Source organism: Peromyscus maniculatus, chromosome 15 (assembly GCF_049852395.1).
Source record: "Peromyscus maniculatus bairdii isolate BWxNUB_F1_BW_parent chromosome 15, HU_Pman_BW_mat_3.1, whole genome shotgun sequence".
In the NCBI taxonomy this organism is placed as follows: Eukaryota; Metazoa; Chordata; class Mammalia; order Rodentia; family Cricetidae; genus Peromyscus; species Peromyscus maniculatus.
This window is the reverse complement of record NC_134866.1, coordinates 56,968,507-56,983,170: the sequence shown is the minus strand read 5'-3', so window position 1 is coordinate 56,983,170 and position 14,664 is coordinate 56,968,507. Positions and strand designations below refer to the sequence as shown.

Below are 14,664 nucleotides of genomic sequence, written 5' to 3'. Positions count from 1 at the left end.
GTATAAAACCTGAGGACTTTGATTCAGAAATGATTTGACTTTGAGGTTAGCTAGATGTAAAAAGGACTTGTTCAACTACCCCAGGCCCTGAAGGCTGTGTGTGAAAAGCAAACCTAATGCCAGTGTGGTTTCTCTGGTGGATAATGAATAAAATTTTACATTGTCATACTCACCACCTGTATATCTGTTTATCATATTGCCTTGTGTGTCTACAAAATATTCAGTTGTGGAATCAAAAGGAGTACAGATGCTATGCCCCCATTCCCAAATCACTGCTGATCACACTCGATTGAGACACCAGAACCAATCTAGGCATTTATGTAAAATGTTTGCTGTAACATCAACATGATGCTGCCTCACTGCAGCAAAAAACCAGGAACTCCAGCAGGCCTTAACTGCCAGGGCAAAGAGCAGTTAATGGCATTGAAAGGGGTCTTGGTAGAGCTGTTATTGTTCTGACCGCAAATGTTTCAGGGATATTGTAATTTTTTAAGTCCTCTGAGGAAAGTTCTTGAACAAATTAGTAAAATGTCAGATATAAATTAATGTCACTTTCAAATTATATTTTCTTTCTTTTTAAAAGAAGTTAAAATAATGACTGTGTATGTGTGTGTGCTTGGGCAGGGGCTAGAAAATCACTTGATGAGATCAGCTCTCTCCTTCTACCATTGGGTCTGAGGGTTGAACTCTGCTTTTCAGGCCTGGTGACACACTCCTTTACCTTTGAACCATCTCGCCGGCCCCAAATTACATTTTCTAAAAAGTAGACTCTACATTTTTTAAAAGAAGGAAGTATTTTATTCTACAGCCCTCTTTTCCTCACTTGCCATTTTATTTTTTGGCAGCCAACCCTGGTAGGTAGATCCTGGCTTCCAGAACACAGCACACTGGCAATCCCCCTTTAGCAGTCGAGGACGGTGACTGTTCAAAGATTTATACAGATGATCTGCAAAGGATCCTTTGTAACTCAAAGATTTATACAGACGATCTGTAAGGAATCCTTTGTAACTCTTTCCTAGCTCATAACTAGCAACTAACTTCAAGAGAGAGCTTGACCAGAAGGAGACCTTTCAGGCTGGGATCCCCTTGAGCATTTCAGTGAACAGAAGAACAACAGGTTCAGCAAGTCCTTTTCGCCTCTCATAGGCCCAGACCAAACCAAAACTTGAGGACATGTACCCATTTGAAGGTGTTTGTTGCATTTTGGAGATAACCTAACTCCTTCTTGATAATAGGAAACAGGCTCACATTCTTAATGCTGCAGGATATCAACTAGACTCTTCCACCATTTGAAAATTATGGCTGTTTCTATTTTCTGAAGATGCTTATATATTCTCTTATCTCATAGGTTCTTATGCAATATGGCCTTCATATTTGTTACCAAGAGGTCAAATTGGGCAGCCTACCAGTGGCCATGTCTCTAAAGCATAAGAACTCTCCCATCCTCAGCAGCTATTGATAGCTAATACTGGGTAGTAGAAGCTGAATGGCCCCTAACCCATCCATGCTGGCATTGTTACTGGCTTGGCCTTGATCACACCCAAGTGCACAAGGGCTTCACTAATTGAACTCAGGAGGCTATTACTAACAATGAAAAAAGTAGGACATGAAGTTGGGAAGAAGAGGACATGGGGGAAACAGAGGGAACTGGGGGGAGATAGTGGCAGACAGATATAACTAAAACACATTATATAAATGTACGACTTTTGTTTGTTGTGAGACAGGGTCTTATTCCATAGCCCAAACAGGCCTAAACTCACTATGTGACTAAAATTGCTCCAAATCTTGAAGCAATTCTCCTGTCTCAGCCTAGTTAGTACTTAGCTACATGTCTGTGCCAACATGTCTGGCTGATTGTACACCTTCACGGTGCACAAGGTGATGTTATGATACCTTTAGACCTTGTTTATTGATGACTTTGGAATAGTTAGGCTTTATATCATCTTGAATACTTTTCATTCATTTGATGAAAATGTTCAAAATCCTTTTCTTACTTCTAGTTATTTTGACTAATACAGCGCTATTAAAGAGGGTTAACACCAGAGCTCTTCCTTCCTTTTTGTTGGGAAGAATGATTAGTGGATACAAAGATCTAAAATTTAAAGTACAAATTTAATCACAAAATTCCAGCTTTCAAACTGCCTTGAGGACAGATAGCTTCCAAACTCTATGCATGACTGAAGCCTTCAAACTCCATAGATGACTGAAGCTTCCAGAACCTGAAATTTGCTTTTCTTTTGCCATCTCTTCTGCCATCTTCTGAATTTTCTTTCTGTTATACTATATAGACCTTAAGTCTTCAGCGCCACACCTTCTGGAACATTTGGATGCACCTTTTAGACATAAATGAACATCACCTCCTTGTGGAGCATTTGCTCACAGTTATGAGAAGGTGGTTACCCTTTTTGTTCTCACCAACACTGCTTGCAATTTTCCTGTGACATTTTCCTTATTGTAATATATAATATATAAAAATGGATACTACATTATATGTATTTGCTTAGATCCCTTATATAGTGGCTCCCAAAAGACTCATATTGTGCCAGATATCCAGTCGTGTGTCTCTCAATCTCTGTTTGTCAGTTAGAAATATCACTTTTAAGGTCTCCCCTTCCCCAAATTCAATCTTTTTCTGAAGTTGCATGTAGGGGGTTAGTAAAGAGAAAATATTAGTCTGTGTATTTAGGAGGAAACCTTCATGTCCTTTCTGTGACTTTCTGTGTTTTTAAATTGCATGCTCTGGGGTTGGGGAAATGGCTCAGTGGACGCACTGCTTGCTGTGTGAGCATGAGGCCCAGAGTTTGGATCCACAGAACTCATCTAAAAGCCAGATCGCCAGGGTGGCCGCTGGCAATCAGCACAGGTGGTCTTTGGGTCAAGCTATCTAGCTAGAGTAGGCAGAATCAGTAAGCTCCAGGTTCACCATGAGACTCTACCACAGTAAATAAAGTGGAGAGTGGTTGAGGCAGATGCCTAACATCAACCTTGAGCCTCCATCTATACACCTACATACACACATGTACCCACACACATTAGAGCATGCACCTCCCATAAATTCCATGTTCTATTTCAAACTGTAGTATCAAATTACAGATTGTCACAGAGTGGTAAGGCATAGGATGCTGGATCTGCCAGAGTAGACCAAGTGGCTGTAACGAAAATCCCGTAAGACTATGAGGCTTATGAAACACAGGTTATTTGCTATACTCACATAATCTGTCCATCACCTTCCATCTGGACTGGCTTCTTAATATCTTTATTCCTGGACTGGTACAAAAAGAGTAGCTTTATTGCAGAATAAAAAGAAAGGTGGCAGGGCCATGTGTGGCTCTTCTATCTTCTGCTTGGAAGTGGCATGTGTTAGTCATAATATCATGCAGCCAAGCCTGACATCAGTGTGCTGGAACTTAAAGCATAAACATAACGCAATCTGCCAAAAGTGCTACGGAATGTAAGAATACATGGGACACCACTACTACCACTAAGGTCTCTCTAATAGTTTCTTGATGAGAATTTAGGAAAATACCCATTCATGTATGAGCATATGCCATGCATCTTTGTTTAATCTAACTCTAGTTTAAGTTGGAAAATTTCTGAAAAAAAAAAACCCAGAATCATTGAATTTTCATATGTATTGACTTACTATTAATTATGGAGTCATAGACTACAGAGCTTGCAGTATGTCCTTGTGTAGCAGAATTCTGGCCAATGAGAACACAGAATCAATTAGCTGCAGTAGCTCCAATTGCCTACTTTGAAAATTCACTAAACAGTAAATATCTTCATATAAAAAGCATGTTACTGTTTTGTGCACACAGTCTGCCTCCAAGCACGCTATAGAGTTGAGGATGACTTTAATCCTCAAGTCCTCCTGCCTCCACTTCTGAAGCACTCTGAGATTACAGGCACATGCCACTATGTTGTTTTCTTTTTAATTTTAATTATTTGTGTGTGTAGTGCTGAGGAACAAATCCAGAGTTTTCTACATGCTATGCAAGCACTATACCAACTGAGACACATCATCAGTACCATTTTCAGTATCATCAGTAGCATTTTCATCTTTAGAGACGGGGATTTTACCTGGCTTTGAATTTGCCTTGGGAAAAAAGACCAAGAATGAACCCTTTATATGTATTAACTCTATTACCAAAGAAATAACTGATATGTTACTTGTAGCAAGTCTCTTTTTGTCCCACCAACCAGCTCCCAAATAATGACACAGAGACTTCTTATTAATTATGAAAGCTCAGTCTATAGCTTAGGCTTGTTCTTAACTAGCTCTTTTAACTTAAATTAACCCATTTGTATTAATCTGTGCTCTGTCACTTGGCATTACCTCTCTTCCATCTTGCATCTTCTGTTTCTTCTCTGTGTCTCCTACATGCCTAGATTCCTCCTCCTCTTGCTTTCTCTCCCCAGAAATTCTGCCTATACCTCCTGCCTAGCTATTTGTCATTGAGCTTTCTATTACCCCAGTCACAGCAATACACCTTCACACAGCGTACAATATCCCACGACAGCTACTGACAATTTTGATGCAACCATTCATTTCCTAAAGTTGTGTCCTCATCAAATAGCCTTGGTAAAATAACATAACAATGGCTATCTGCATTTTTGTAGGTGTTTGTATAGGTAACTCCTGTGGGCAAGTTCTTACCATTGAGGAAGGATTCTTACTTTGTGAACTCTTTTAAGAATTTGCAGAGTCAATGTCTTTTATGAGGTAGAAAATTTCTTTGCCAAACAAACTTTGAGGCAGAATAAAAACCTTGGCACTGTGGGCTTAGTTGGAGCATCTGTGATGCTTGGCAACACATCTGGTTCTGTGCTTTGGTGAGGAGACGTTCTCATCTCAACATGCAGTGGTGTCAGCCGGTGTCAACGACTCTGCCAGCAATCCTAAAAAATCGTGTCTATTTCTCTGTTCATTGTCAACCTCCTGAGAGCCAGGGCTGACACACTGCTATTTTGAGAATTTTTTGTCAAGAAATAGGAGTGGAAAAGGAAGTTCACTGCTGCAATGCAAAAGTTAACTAGCTTTCCCGAGGACCTGCCTTAAAGTATTTGATTGGCCTTCATATGAAAGTTCTGCTTTTCTGAGGCAAAAGAAATCTAACTATCACAGACTAGAAAGACTTCCACTCACACGTTACTAGATAGGTATTCTTACCAAATTTTCTAGGCAAAACTTTCCACTTGAATTCTCCTAACCTGCCTCCTACTGTAGGAAGGCACATCAGAGGCAGATAACTATCTAAATACTTCAGGTCGGCAGAGTCACGTCTGCAGACCTGAAGAAGAGGTGACTGGATTGTCAACGTGTTTAGCCATGGAAGCCTGACAATTAGAATCACTAGGTAACTCCTGGGAGTCCAGTTCCACCTCCCATGACTTAATCACCCAATCCTTTTAAGGAACAATAAAGCAGTAACGGCGCTTTCAGACAATGACCTCACTGAACACAGCATGAATTCCATTGGATTTTGGCAAATTCTAGGAAGTCTATCTGTTCCAAATCTTTACAGACTAAATCACTGAAACTCCCATTTTGTCATAATTTTTTTTTGTCAAATTAGTGTTTCTAGAACTTACTGACACAAACCAGAAAAAAGCCATGGTTAAAATGAATGTCCATGGCAACAAACTTGAAATGAATATAATTAAATATAATTTCACTTAAAAATTTGTATTTCCTTTTAAGTATTTGAAGAAATAGACATTAATGTTAACAGGAAGCTGAAGAGAATAGAAGACACGACTTTATAACGAAAATTTATAGTTTCTATAAAATAAAAATAATACCATTTCTAAAGTTTAGAAAAGGTATGTATTTCTCATTTTTTTTTCTGGAGGATAAATCTATTTTTCTTAATATTCCCAAAGGACTTGTTACCCAAATGTGGGTATCCTAGTGGTCTGTAGGATAAATCACTTTAAGGAATGGAATGACTATTTCAGGGAAGGAAATCCTTCTGTTGGAAACAAAATCCCAGGTAGATGATCTCTACCCCTCTATAGGCTAAGGAGCTGTCAGCAGCTTTGATGGTTGCTGAGGAAGGATAATTGCCCTTTTCCGAGGATGTAGCCACTGGTGGATGCCCCATACCCATGCTCATATGAGCAGCACTAACTGGATTTAACTAGTTACAAAAACCAGAAATGAAGTTGGGAAGGAGATGAGTTGAGGAACACATGGAGGGAACTGGAGGGGAAGAAATAAGGGGTGGATATCATCGTATACATGTATTAAATTCTCAGAAATAAAGAAAAAAGTTAAAACCTGCTGCTCATTCACCAGTGCATATCTAAGGTCCTAAGCAGGAACATGCAGCACTCCATAGATGGAAAATAATTCACTGCCATTTGGAAGTTTTTTGTTTTTGCTTTTTTTTTTCTGAAATAAAACTTAAGACAATTTGATTACAAATGGTGTCATTTACATTGCTTCTCATGGCCATATTGAATGAAGACTGAATAGTCCCATTGACCAAGTCAATAAAGAAAAACTAGAAACTTACATTTACTGCTTTACAATATAGTACTCTTACTGGAGTAGAGAGCACATTTGGAGGCAGCTATAACAGATGCCATAATGAATTATCATAAACCTAATAGCTGAAACATTCATTCCTTACAATTCTGGATTGCAAAAGTCCAAAGTGGGTCTCATGGGGCAAAAATTAAGACGTGGGCAAAGGCTCGGGGCATAGTCCCTTTACTTCTGCAGCTTCTACAGCCTGCCCACATTTTCTTGGCTTGTGGTTCCCTTCTCCACATTCACGGCAGCCACAGAAGTGCCCCACTACGCCACAGTCAGCATGGGTTTTATAAATTCAGTGCTCAGGGTCTGGCCACTCATTTCCCAGTGGGAAGCACTCGCTTCTCCGCAGCTGTTTGTTGGTCCAGAGAGTCCCCTCCTGCTGGCCTACCCTGCATCGAAGCAGTATGCTGTGTTTGGTTGCAGATCCAGAGCTTGTATTTCTTGCCCCTGTGAAACATGCTGAAGCTCTCAAGTCTGCCCGACAGCACTGAGAACAGAGGGCTGGCCGACAGCTTGGCTTTAGAAGAGCTTGGATCCCACAGCTGGGGGACCAACGCCTTCAGATTCTCCAGTTGTTTCAGTAGCTCTTTCTTCTTTCTGTGACAGTCCTGAGCCTTGCCTGGCCACAGCTGTACAAGTGGCTGCCACCTGCCATTTTCTCGGATGGCCTCTTCTACTTTTAAGGGCACTTGTGATTATATGGAGTCCACTCAAATAATCCAGGATAATCTCTCAGCTTTAAGGTAAAGAGACCAGCAACCTTCTTATTGGCTACCATCATTCCTTTTGTTGTGTGGTAAAAACCAATCATAGTTTGTCTTGGCTCACCCACCCTCCCTTATCTACACACACTGTCCCCCAGGGCAGCAGCAAAGAGCTGGCTATGCAGCATCCAGAAGTGGAAATCCAGCCTCAAGCTCCAACAGCATGGCCCTCCCTAGTCTATGGAGGTTCTGAAAGATGGAATCAGAACTCATTTTCAACTGTACTTTAATCTGGTCTCTTCCCTGGGAAAGCCTGGTTGTAAAGCAGGATGAGGACGCCGGATTTGGAATGACAAAAAAACCGATCAGAGCGTTAGTACCTACTCCACAGTTGCCCCCATGCATTTGCCTGTGCCACTCACTTATGTCTGGCCGAGTCCCATTTTCTTCCTTTAGTTTTAATTGGTTTGTAATACTGGGTTCAGGCCGAGGGCCTTTTGCACACCAGGCAAGTACTATACCATAGCTGTAGCTCCAGTCCTGATATTATGATTGTAAAAAAAAAGGTGATTAAAGCAGATTGTTTCTTAGTTACCCTCAAGCTTTAATGTCACTGTGGTTTTAGATGAAGTAGAAACTCTTAAGAAATTAAGGTCATCAGCCTAAGTGGTGTTATAGCCCCAAAAGTCCCTTCAAAGTCTGAAGGAGCCTTCCCTACATTTTGGTATTTTTATTTTTGTTTTTCCTAGAAGGCAAGGACAAGAGGGAAAAAGTGGCCCACAAGAAGCTCTCTGCCTGGCCAATCACCCCTTGCTCCAAACTGAATTTGATAACCAGCAAGCTAGACACATTGCACTTTTATTTTATAATGAACACACATTCTCTAATACTTTATGTTCCTGTAAACTTTGCACATGCAGACCTAGGCTGCCTAGGTTGATTGTTGCCCTTGTTTATTACCGCTACCTATCTAGCGGTAGATCTAGTCAATGAGATTGACTCAAAGATTGCTCCACGTTCACTATAGACAATGGACAGGTCTTCCCAGCTGCCAGATTCAGAATTCTAAGCCTGAAACCTTCTCTCCTTCTCTTCTATATATCAAGTTTAAGCCCCTGGCTTATGAGTATGATGGGATAGCTATGACCATGATTAAGTCACATTTCATGATACAGTCTTCTTTAAGAAAGGGACATTTTCTTTGGTGGTCCTGATGTAACCATGTGAGCCCTTAAATAGGGCTGAAGTGTGGGGAACCCAAGGGAGATTCTCCACTGATGCATTTAAAGACAGCTAGGCTACGAGGAGCAGAAAGAGGAAACAAGAAAACAAGGATTTCAGTTCTACAGATATAAGGAACTGGATTCTCCCAACAGGCCAAAGCATGCTTTGAAATGGATTCTTTTCTAAATCCTGCAGATGATAACTCAGCCCGGCTGGTCCCTAGGAGTCAGACTCTGAGAGAGAACCAGTTGGCTATGTCTGTATTTCTGACCTATTGAACACAAGAACACAACAACAACCACTTGTTTTATGCCTTTGTGTTTGTGGTACTTTGTTATACAGACACAGAAAGTGAATAAGGGTATCCCCATTGAATGTGATTTGGAGTTTCTTAAAAGAGAATTTTCCTAGTCACCTTTCATTCAGCTTTTCTCTACAGCCTCAATTGGCTTCCTGACCATAAAGTTAGTTCATGAATGTAACTGGAAAATGCAATTTTGTCAGATTAAAATCTTCTCTCTTATCACTTAGAATTATCTCTTTCTTTTCTCCCTCACTGCCGTTGGAGATGCAGAGATGTATGGATCTTGGGTACAGTAGACACATGTTTGGGTTGGAGAAGCAAACCAAAAAATACAGATTTCAAGAATTAAAGAAAACACTGTATATTTTGAAGTAACTCAAATATGTTCCATTCATTGTATCTAGCTGTCTGGAAACAAGTAACCTTGACATAACAGCTGAAGAAGGCAGAGGAGCTGTGTGAGCATAAATGCCTGAATGCGTTCATATCTTCTATCAATAAACATTACTAGAATGTAATGCATCTGAATTCACATTTTTCTTCCTGGAACACAGCATTCTATCTTCTGCTTCCTGATCCTGCAGCTGGATCTTATTACCAGTGCAGGGTGGACTGTGGGAAGCATGCTGAAACTTTTCAAACTACAAAAGAGGACTGCCTTTTGTTAACTGATGTCTAGGTTATGCAGAATGGCCACTGTATGGTTATACCATGTGGTGTGAACACTATTATATGCTTGTTGATAGCACCACCCAGGACATTTAGTTAAACCTTACTTTGCTTATAATCTAGTAGAGAAAGGAATTGGTGTTGGATAGAAAAACATATTAGACTAGAGCTTTTGTAGTTGAGGGTGCAGAGAATGCTCTATAGAAAATGTAACTCTAGGATGTTTCATGGTTAATTTAGAAAAGAATGCTGTCCCCAGCACAGCTTAACAGTGTTCTTATATAATGCAGGTAAGTGAAAATATTAGAAGGTAATGATTCACATGCAAAGCTCACCGTTTAAAACGCATATTTTCTGCCTTTTGGAAAATGGTGGAATTGGATTAAAAAATAGGTCACTTAAATTTAGACTTGAACAAATGTGGAGAAGGATTTTAGAATGAAGGGTAACTCCATGACCACAACCCTAAGCTGAAAAAGGACAATAAGCCTTTTAAATAAAAATCAAGGACAACACCAACAAGAAAAACTTAAAAGCTTCAAAATGTGGCGATCCAGGTGAACCATCATTGAGCTTTGACCAACTTTAACCAATGTCTTCCGAGGTACTAAAGCCAACAGTAAGAAAGCTATTAGTAAGTTTATCTTTATGGGCTTCAACTTCTTAGAGCGATATCTTTTCTATATGTGTAATTATGCTGAGGGAAAATACTACATGCTCAGATGAAATGAAGGACTTCAGCTTATGCCCACAGGACCTTGTCAAGTAGCCAATGACTTGGCCTTTCATTGTGAGTGACTAATATCAATGCTGCTCTAAAGAAAGACACTTTTCATAATCACCCAACAATCCACTAAGTGAAAACATGTGCATTGGCTTAGGTGCAGCCTGCCAGGGGTCTCTACTGAATGGGAAACAGGTGCTCGCATTCTGTGCCATGTAATACCCCATTTACCCCCAAGTCCAAAGGTTACAGGACTAATAGCTGCCTTGCGGCAACCAGGGAAAGCAAGACATTGGCCCCGGCAGAACATCTGGGACATATTTTACATACTTGCAACATATGCTTCAGGTTCAATTAAAGTGAGGCTTTGGCACATTTATTAATCTTCTTTACTTTTATCCTATAAGAGGACCCATTGACCTGACCCCACTATAATACCATATGAGAAAACAGAGAAATAATGAGAACTAAAGGTCAGTACCTGTTCGTATGGTGAAAAGCACATTTGTTTTTTCATGAAATTCCATTACACATGACTCTACATACAAACTTTAACTGGAGGAACCAATGAAATTTTAAAATAGGAAATGACTCTTCTCCCAGTCAGACACACTGATAGCTAAGACTTACAATGTGTGCTCCGTGAGAGCCACGCTGATGGACAGAAGCTGGTGACGGATGCATGCTCAATCCTTCCTTATTTCCACTTTTGTTGCCTAAGAGAGCTTCAAAGTGTCTTGCAAATTATGACACTTGAGATTTTCTTTTAGGTTCAGACACCATTTTTATACTATCAATTTCACTATGGTCAAAAAAGAGGGGGACCTCACCCTCATATATAATTCAAACAAAAGGCTGGGTTATGAACAACAGCTCACAATGAAAACACACTACTTGCCTATATCAGCTACGGACAAATTTAGTGGAGTTCACACAGTCACTGAAGCCCTCACTTTCGGTCTACTTTGGTAACTGGATCTGAAAACGTGTTAGAAGTAGGGTGTCAATTTCAGACAGCCAACCACTAGTTCACTATGTATACAGCTCCTGAGAGTTGGTGTTGCCACCCAGATGTGTTCAATCCAATCTGTGTTTTGGTGAGGTGGTTAGCTAGGGAGGTTTATTTGTTGCTTACACCTAAGACCTTCTCTATTAAAAAAAAAAGTGAACAAGAAAATGAAGAGCCACAAGCTACTAACCAACTGGCTAACAATGTATGGGCTGACTTCCAGCAGAGAGACATGGAAGCAGTGGACGTCACTGGGGTTTCTATTTGTTAACATTTCTAGGGAAACGCCTGCTGCTGGGATGGATTTTTATGGTGGCTTTAATAATAAAGTAGCAACAAGCAAGGGAGAATAGCCATAAATGGATGGCAGCTCAGTCTTTAGCAGCAGAGAAGTGATGATTCAGAGCCGGCATGTTGAGTTAGAGTACAGGCTCTCCACAGCTCCACAACCGACCTTAACAATAAATCAGACGGTTTATTGCCAGGGGTGTGTGCTCATATTATTTGACTTTAAAAACGTGTGTGTGTGTGTGTGTGTGTGTGTGTGTGTGTGTGTGTGTGTGTGTGCAGACAGGAGATTTTGTTAGGTTATTTTTGATCATGGTACTAATGACTGAATGAGGTACAGGAGAAAAATTTCACATAAAAGCTCTATCAGTTTAAAAGCATTTGAAGCAGCGTGGCAGGAAAGCAGCAGGTAAGCATGTGTGTTTCCATTCTACTGCAAAAGTCAAATATTAGTTGGGGAACCAAAGATGGTGAGGTGAAGCATTCCACGGGACACTTCCCCCTTTGACATTTCCAATGCTTGCTTCCAGCACAGACTCTTATACTAGGGTATAACTGTGCATCCTTTGGGGTCGAAGACCAAGGGCATAAATTAAGATGCTCTGTCTTCCTTCAAAAACATCATTGCTTTCTGTAACAGTGGTCAGTTTTGGGTGGAGGTCAAAATCTCGTTTTGTATGCTAAATAATGTGCAAGTAATTAATATTTTCTCCCTTGATCCTTGTCTATCTTCAGATAAGTTTTGTATCTACAAATGCCAAGAGATCACAATGCCTTGCTGCTGGAGAGAGCTGTTATCCTAACCCCAGCCACTGCTGTGGTGGTACAAGGTCCTGCTAGTTCCTCCCTCTCCCCAAGGAACCACCAACCCAAACAAGCCAGAAATCAGTTGCTGTTCACTGTAGTCTGTAACACGAATTGCTAAACGGTCTTATTAATAATAATAATAAAAAAAAAAAACCCGGAGACAGATATTGGAGTGAAAGCTGAGAGATCAGAGAAATAGAACAAGCCAGCCACAAGTTCTTCCTGCTAGGAAATCCTCAGCCCAAGAGAGAGCTACTTCCTGTATACTCACGCCTATATACCTTTCTGTGCCCTGCCGTCTTACTTCCTCTCTCTGCCCAGCTACATCACTTCCTCTTTCTGCCCAGCTCCATCACTTCCTGTCTGTCTGTACAGACCCCCAGACCTCTATGGTTAACTAGTGCTGGGATTAAAGGTGTGTGCCACCACACCTGGCTCTGTTCCCAGTGTGGCCTTGAACTCACTGAGATCTGACTGAATCTCTGCCTCCCAAACGATAGGATTAAAGGTTTGTGCTACCACTGCCTGACTTCTGTGTTTAATATAGTGGCTGGCTTTTTTCTCTGATCCCCAGGCAAGCGTTGTTTGTAAGAGCACAAATAAAATATCACCCCAGTGGTCAGCATCACCAAGTCAAGTGGCAAAACGAAATGCAAGTCTCTCCTAAGTCTTTTGTGATGGAAGAGGCATGGGGACATCATAGACCTAGGCAAGGGCAGTAAGCACAGAGCCATTCAAATGTCCTTCCAAGCACGTCATACACATATTCTTTTGCTGAACAATTCTTTGAAAATTATAGATGACATTATCCGTGTCCAACTCATGCAGGCTACTATTTTTTCACACCCGCCTCTGTCCCCCCAAAGCATAGACTGATTTGTAACATTCAGGATCGGACAAATTTTTGCCCTTCAAAAACGGTTGTCAGTGCTGTTATCCTCACAACAGCTATCAAGTTCAAGACAAGCTGATTTTTTTTTTCTCCTGGCAGAAAAATATTTGACCCAGCTCTGGACAAAAGCAGAGAGGATTTATAGCCATTTCTTCCTCATTGCAACACGCAGTGGCATTGTTAGGATGACAAACAGCACTGTCCAATTTTCTGGACTCAAAACACTTCAACTCCTTTTTCAACTGTCGGTGAGAACAGTGTCATGTCTGCGTCTGCCACCCCCAGGTACCCAGGGCTGGGAGAGATAATTACCTTGTCATCCTTCTCATCTTCTTCCTCCTCGTCCTCCAGCATGTCCTCCACCACCTGCAGACAGAAACACAGGCTGTTTGTGCTCTTAGAGGAGAGGATTTTGTTCTGTCATTCTGAACCCTTTGGAAATGAAAACTTTATTAACATTTGAAACACATGCTCTGAGAGCAGACGCTTCATCTAGAGATGAAGATTAGGAAAGTGCTCAGCCTTTAATTGATTAAAGCCTCAGTCAGGAGAATCCTGCTCATGTGAAACATTCGGTGTCAGAGAATCTGAAGTATGCCGAAGGTAAACTAACACACATCTGTGAGCTGCTCGAAATCATGATGTTTCTTTCCTAGTTCTCCTGCCTCCCGTTTCAATCGGGCGTTTTAGACATAGCACTGGATAACGAAGCCTGAAAGAGCCCTTCTATTTCTAACTTATGTTTTGCCCAACTATAAGATAAAACTATCTCTGCTAATTGATTCACACTGGTGGTCTGTGGCATAAAACTGATGATGAATGTCTTGTAATGGCTCAAACTTTAATTCTTATGTATAAAATCAACTCTTGATTGATTTGTCCTGAATCCTATTTTCAGATTTTGTGGGTTACCTGAAATATTCCTTTTAATTCTTCATGATTTTTGTAAGAATTGTGAATATATATTAAGATTAGAAATATATTCCACAATTAAATATAAAAAATATAATTTACATTGGTAAATATGCATACTTTAAAAACAGTTTTATTTTATTTTATGCGTAGGGGTGTTTAGTCTGCATATATGTGTATCCACCACTTGCATGTCTGGTACCTGTGGAGGCCAGAAGAGGGCTTCAGATGCCCTGGAACTGGGGTTGCAGATGGTTGTGAGCTACCACGCAGATGCTGTGAAACAAATCTGGATTCTCTGGAAGAGCAGCCAGTGCCCTTGAGCCCTGAGTCATCTCTCTAGCCCCAATATACTTATTTTTTGAATGGGAAAATCATTTTGGATCTAACAAACAATTTTTATTTCCTTTGGTCACTATATAATTGTGAGCATAATAAATGTAACTTCCAGAGTCAGATGGCTTACAAGGAATTTGAGGACTGTAAGGTCACATAGTGACTTCCTGGCCAGCCTGGGTTACAGCCTGAGTTTCTGCCTTAACAAACAAACCAATTAGAATTTACACTTTAAATAAATGTTTTCCCCACAA

General features: G+C 40.6%; 1 protein-coding gene across 13 annotated transcripts in view; it reads right to left on the bottom strand.

The window, feature by feature from the left end:
* The window catches only part of Mctp1 (multiple C2 and transmembrane domain containing 1), a 589,465-nt gene that overhangs the window by 56,198 nt on the left and 518,603 nt on the right, over positions 1-14,664 (bottom strand). For all 13 annotated transcript variants that reach the window (XM_042261777.2, XM_042261779.2, XM_042261778.2 and 10 more), the window contains one exon: positions 13,475-13,528. In XM_042261777.2, coding sequence (XP_042117711.1) covers positions 13,475-13,528 — 54 coding nt within the window. The remainder of the gene's footprint in view (positions 1-13,474; positions 13,529-14,664) is intronic.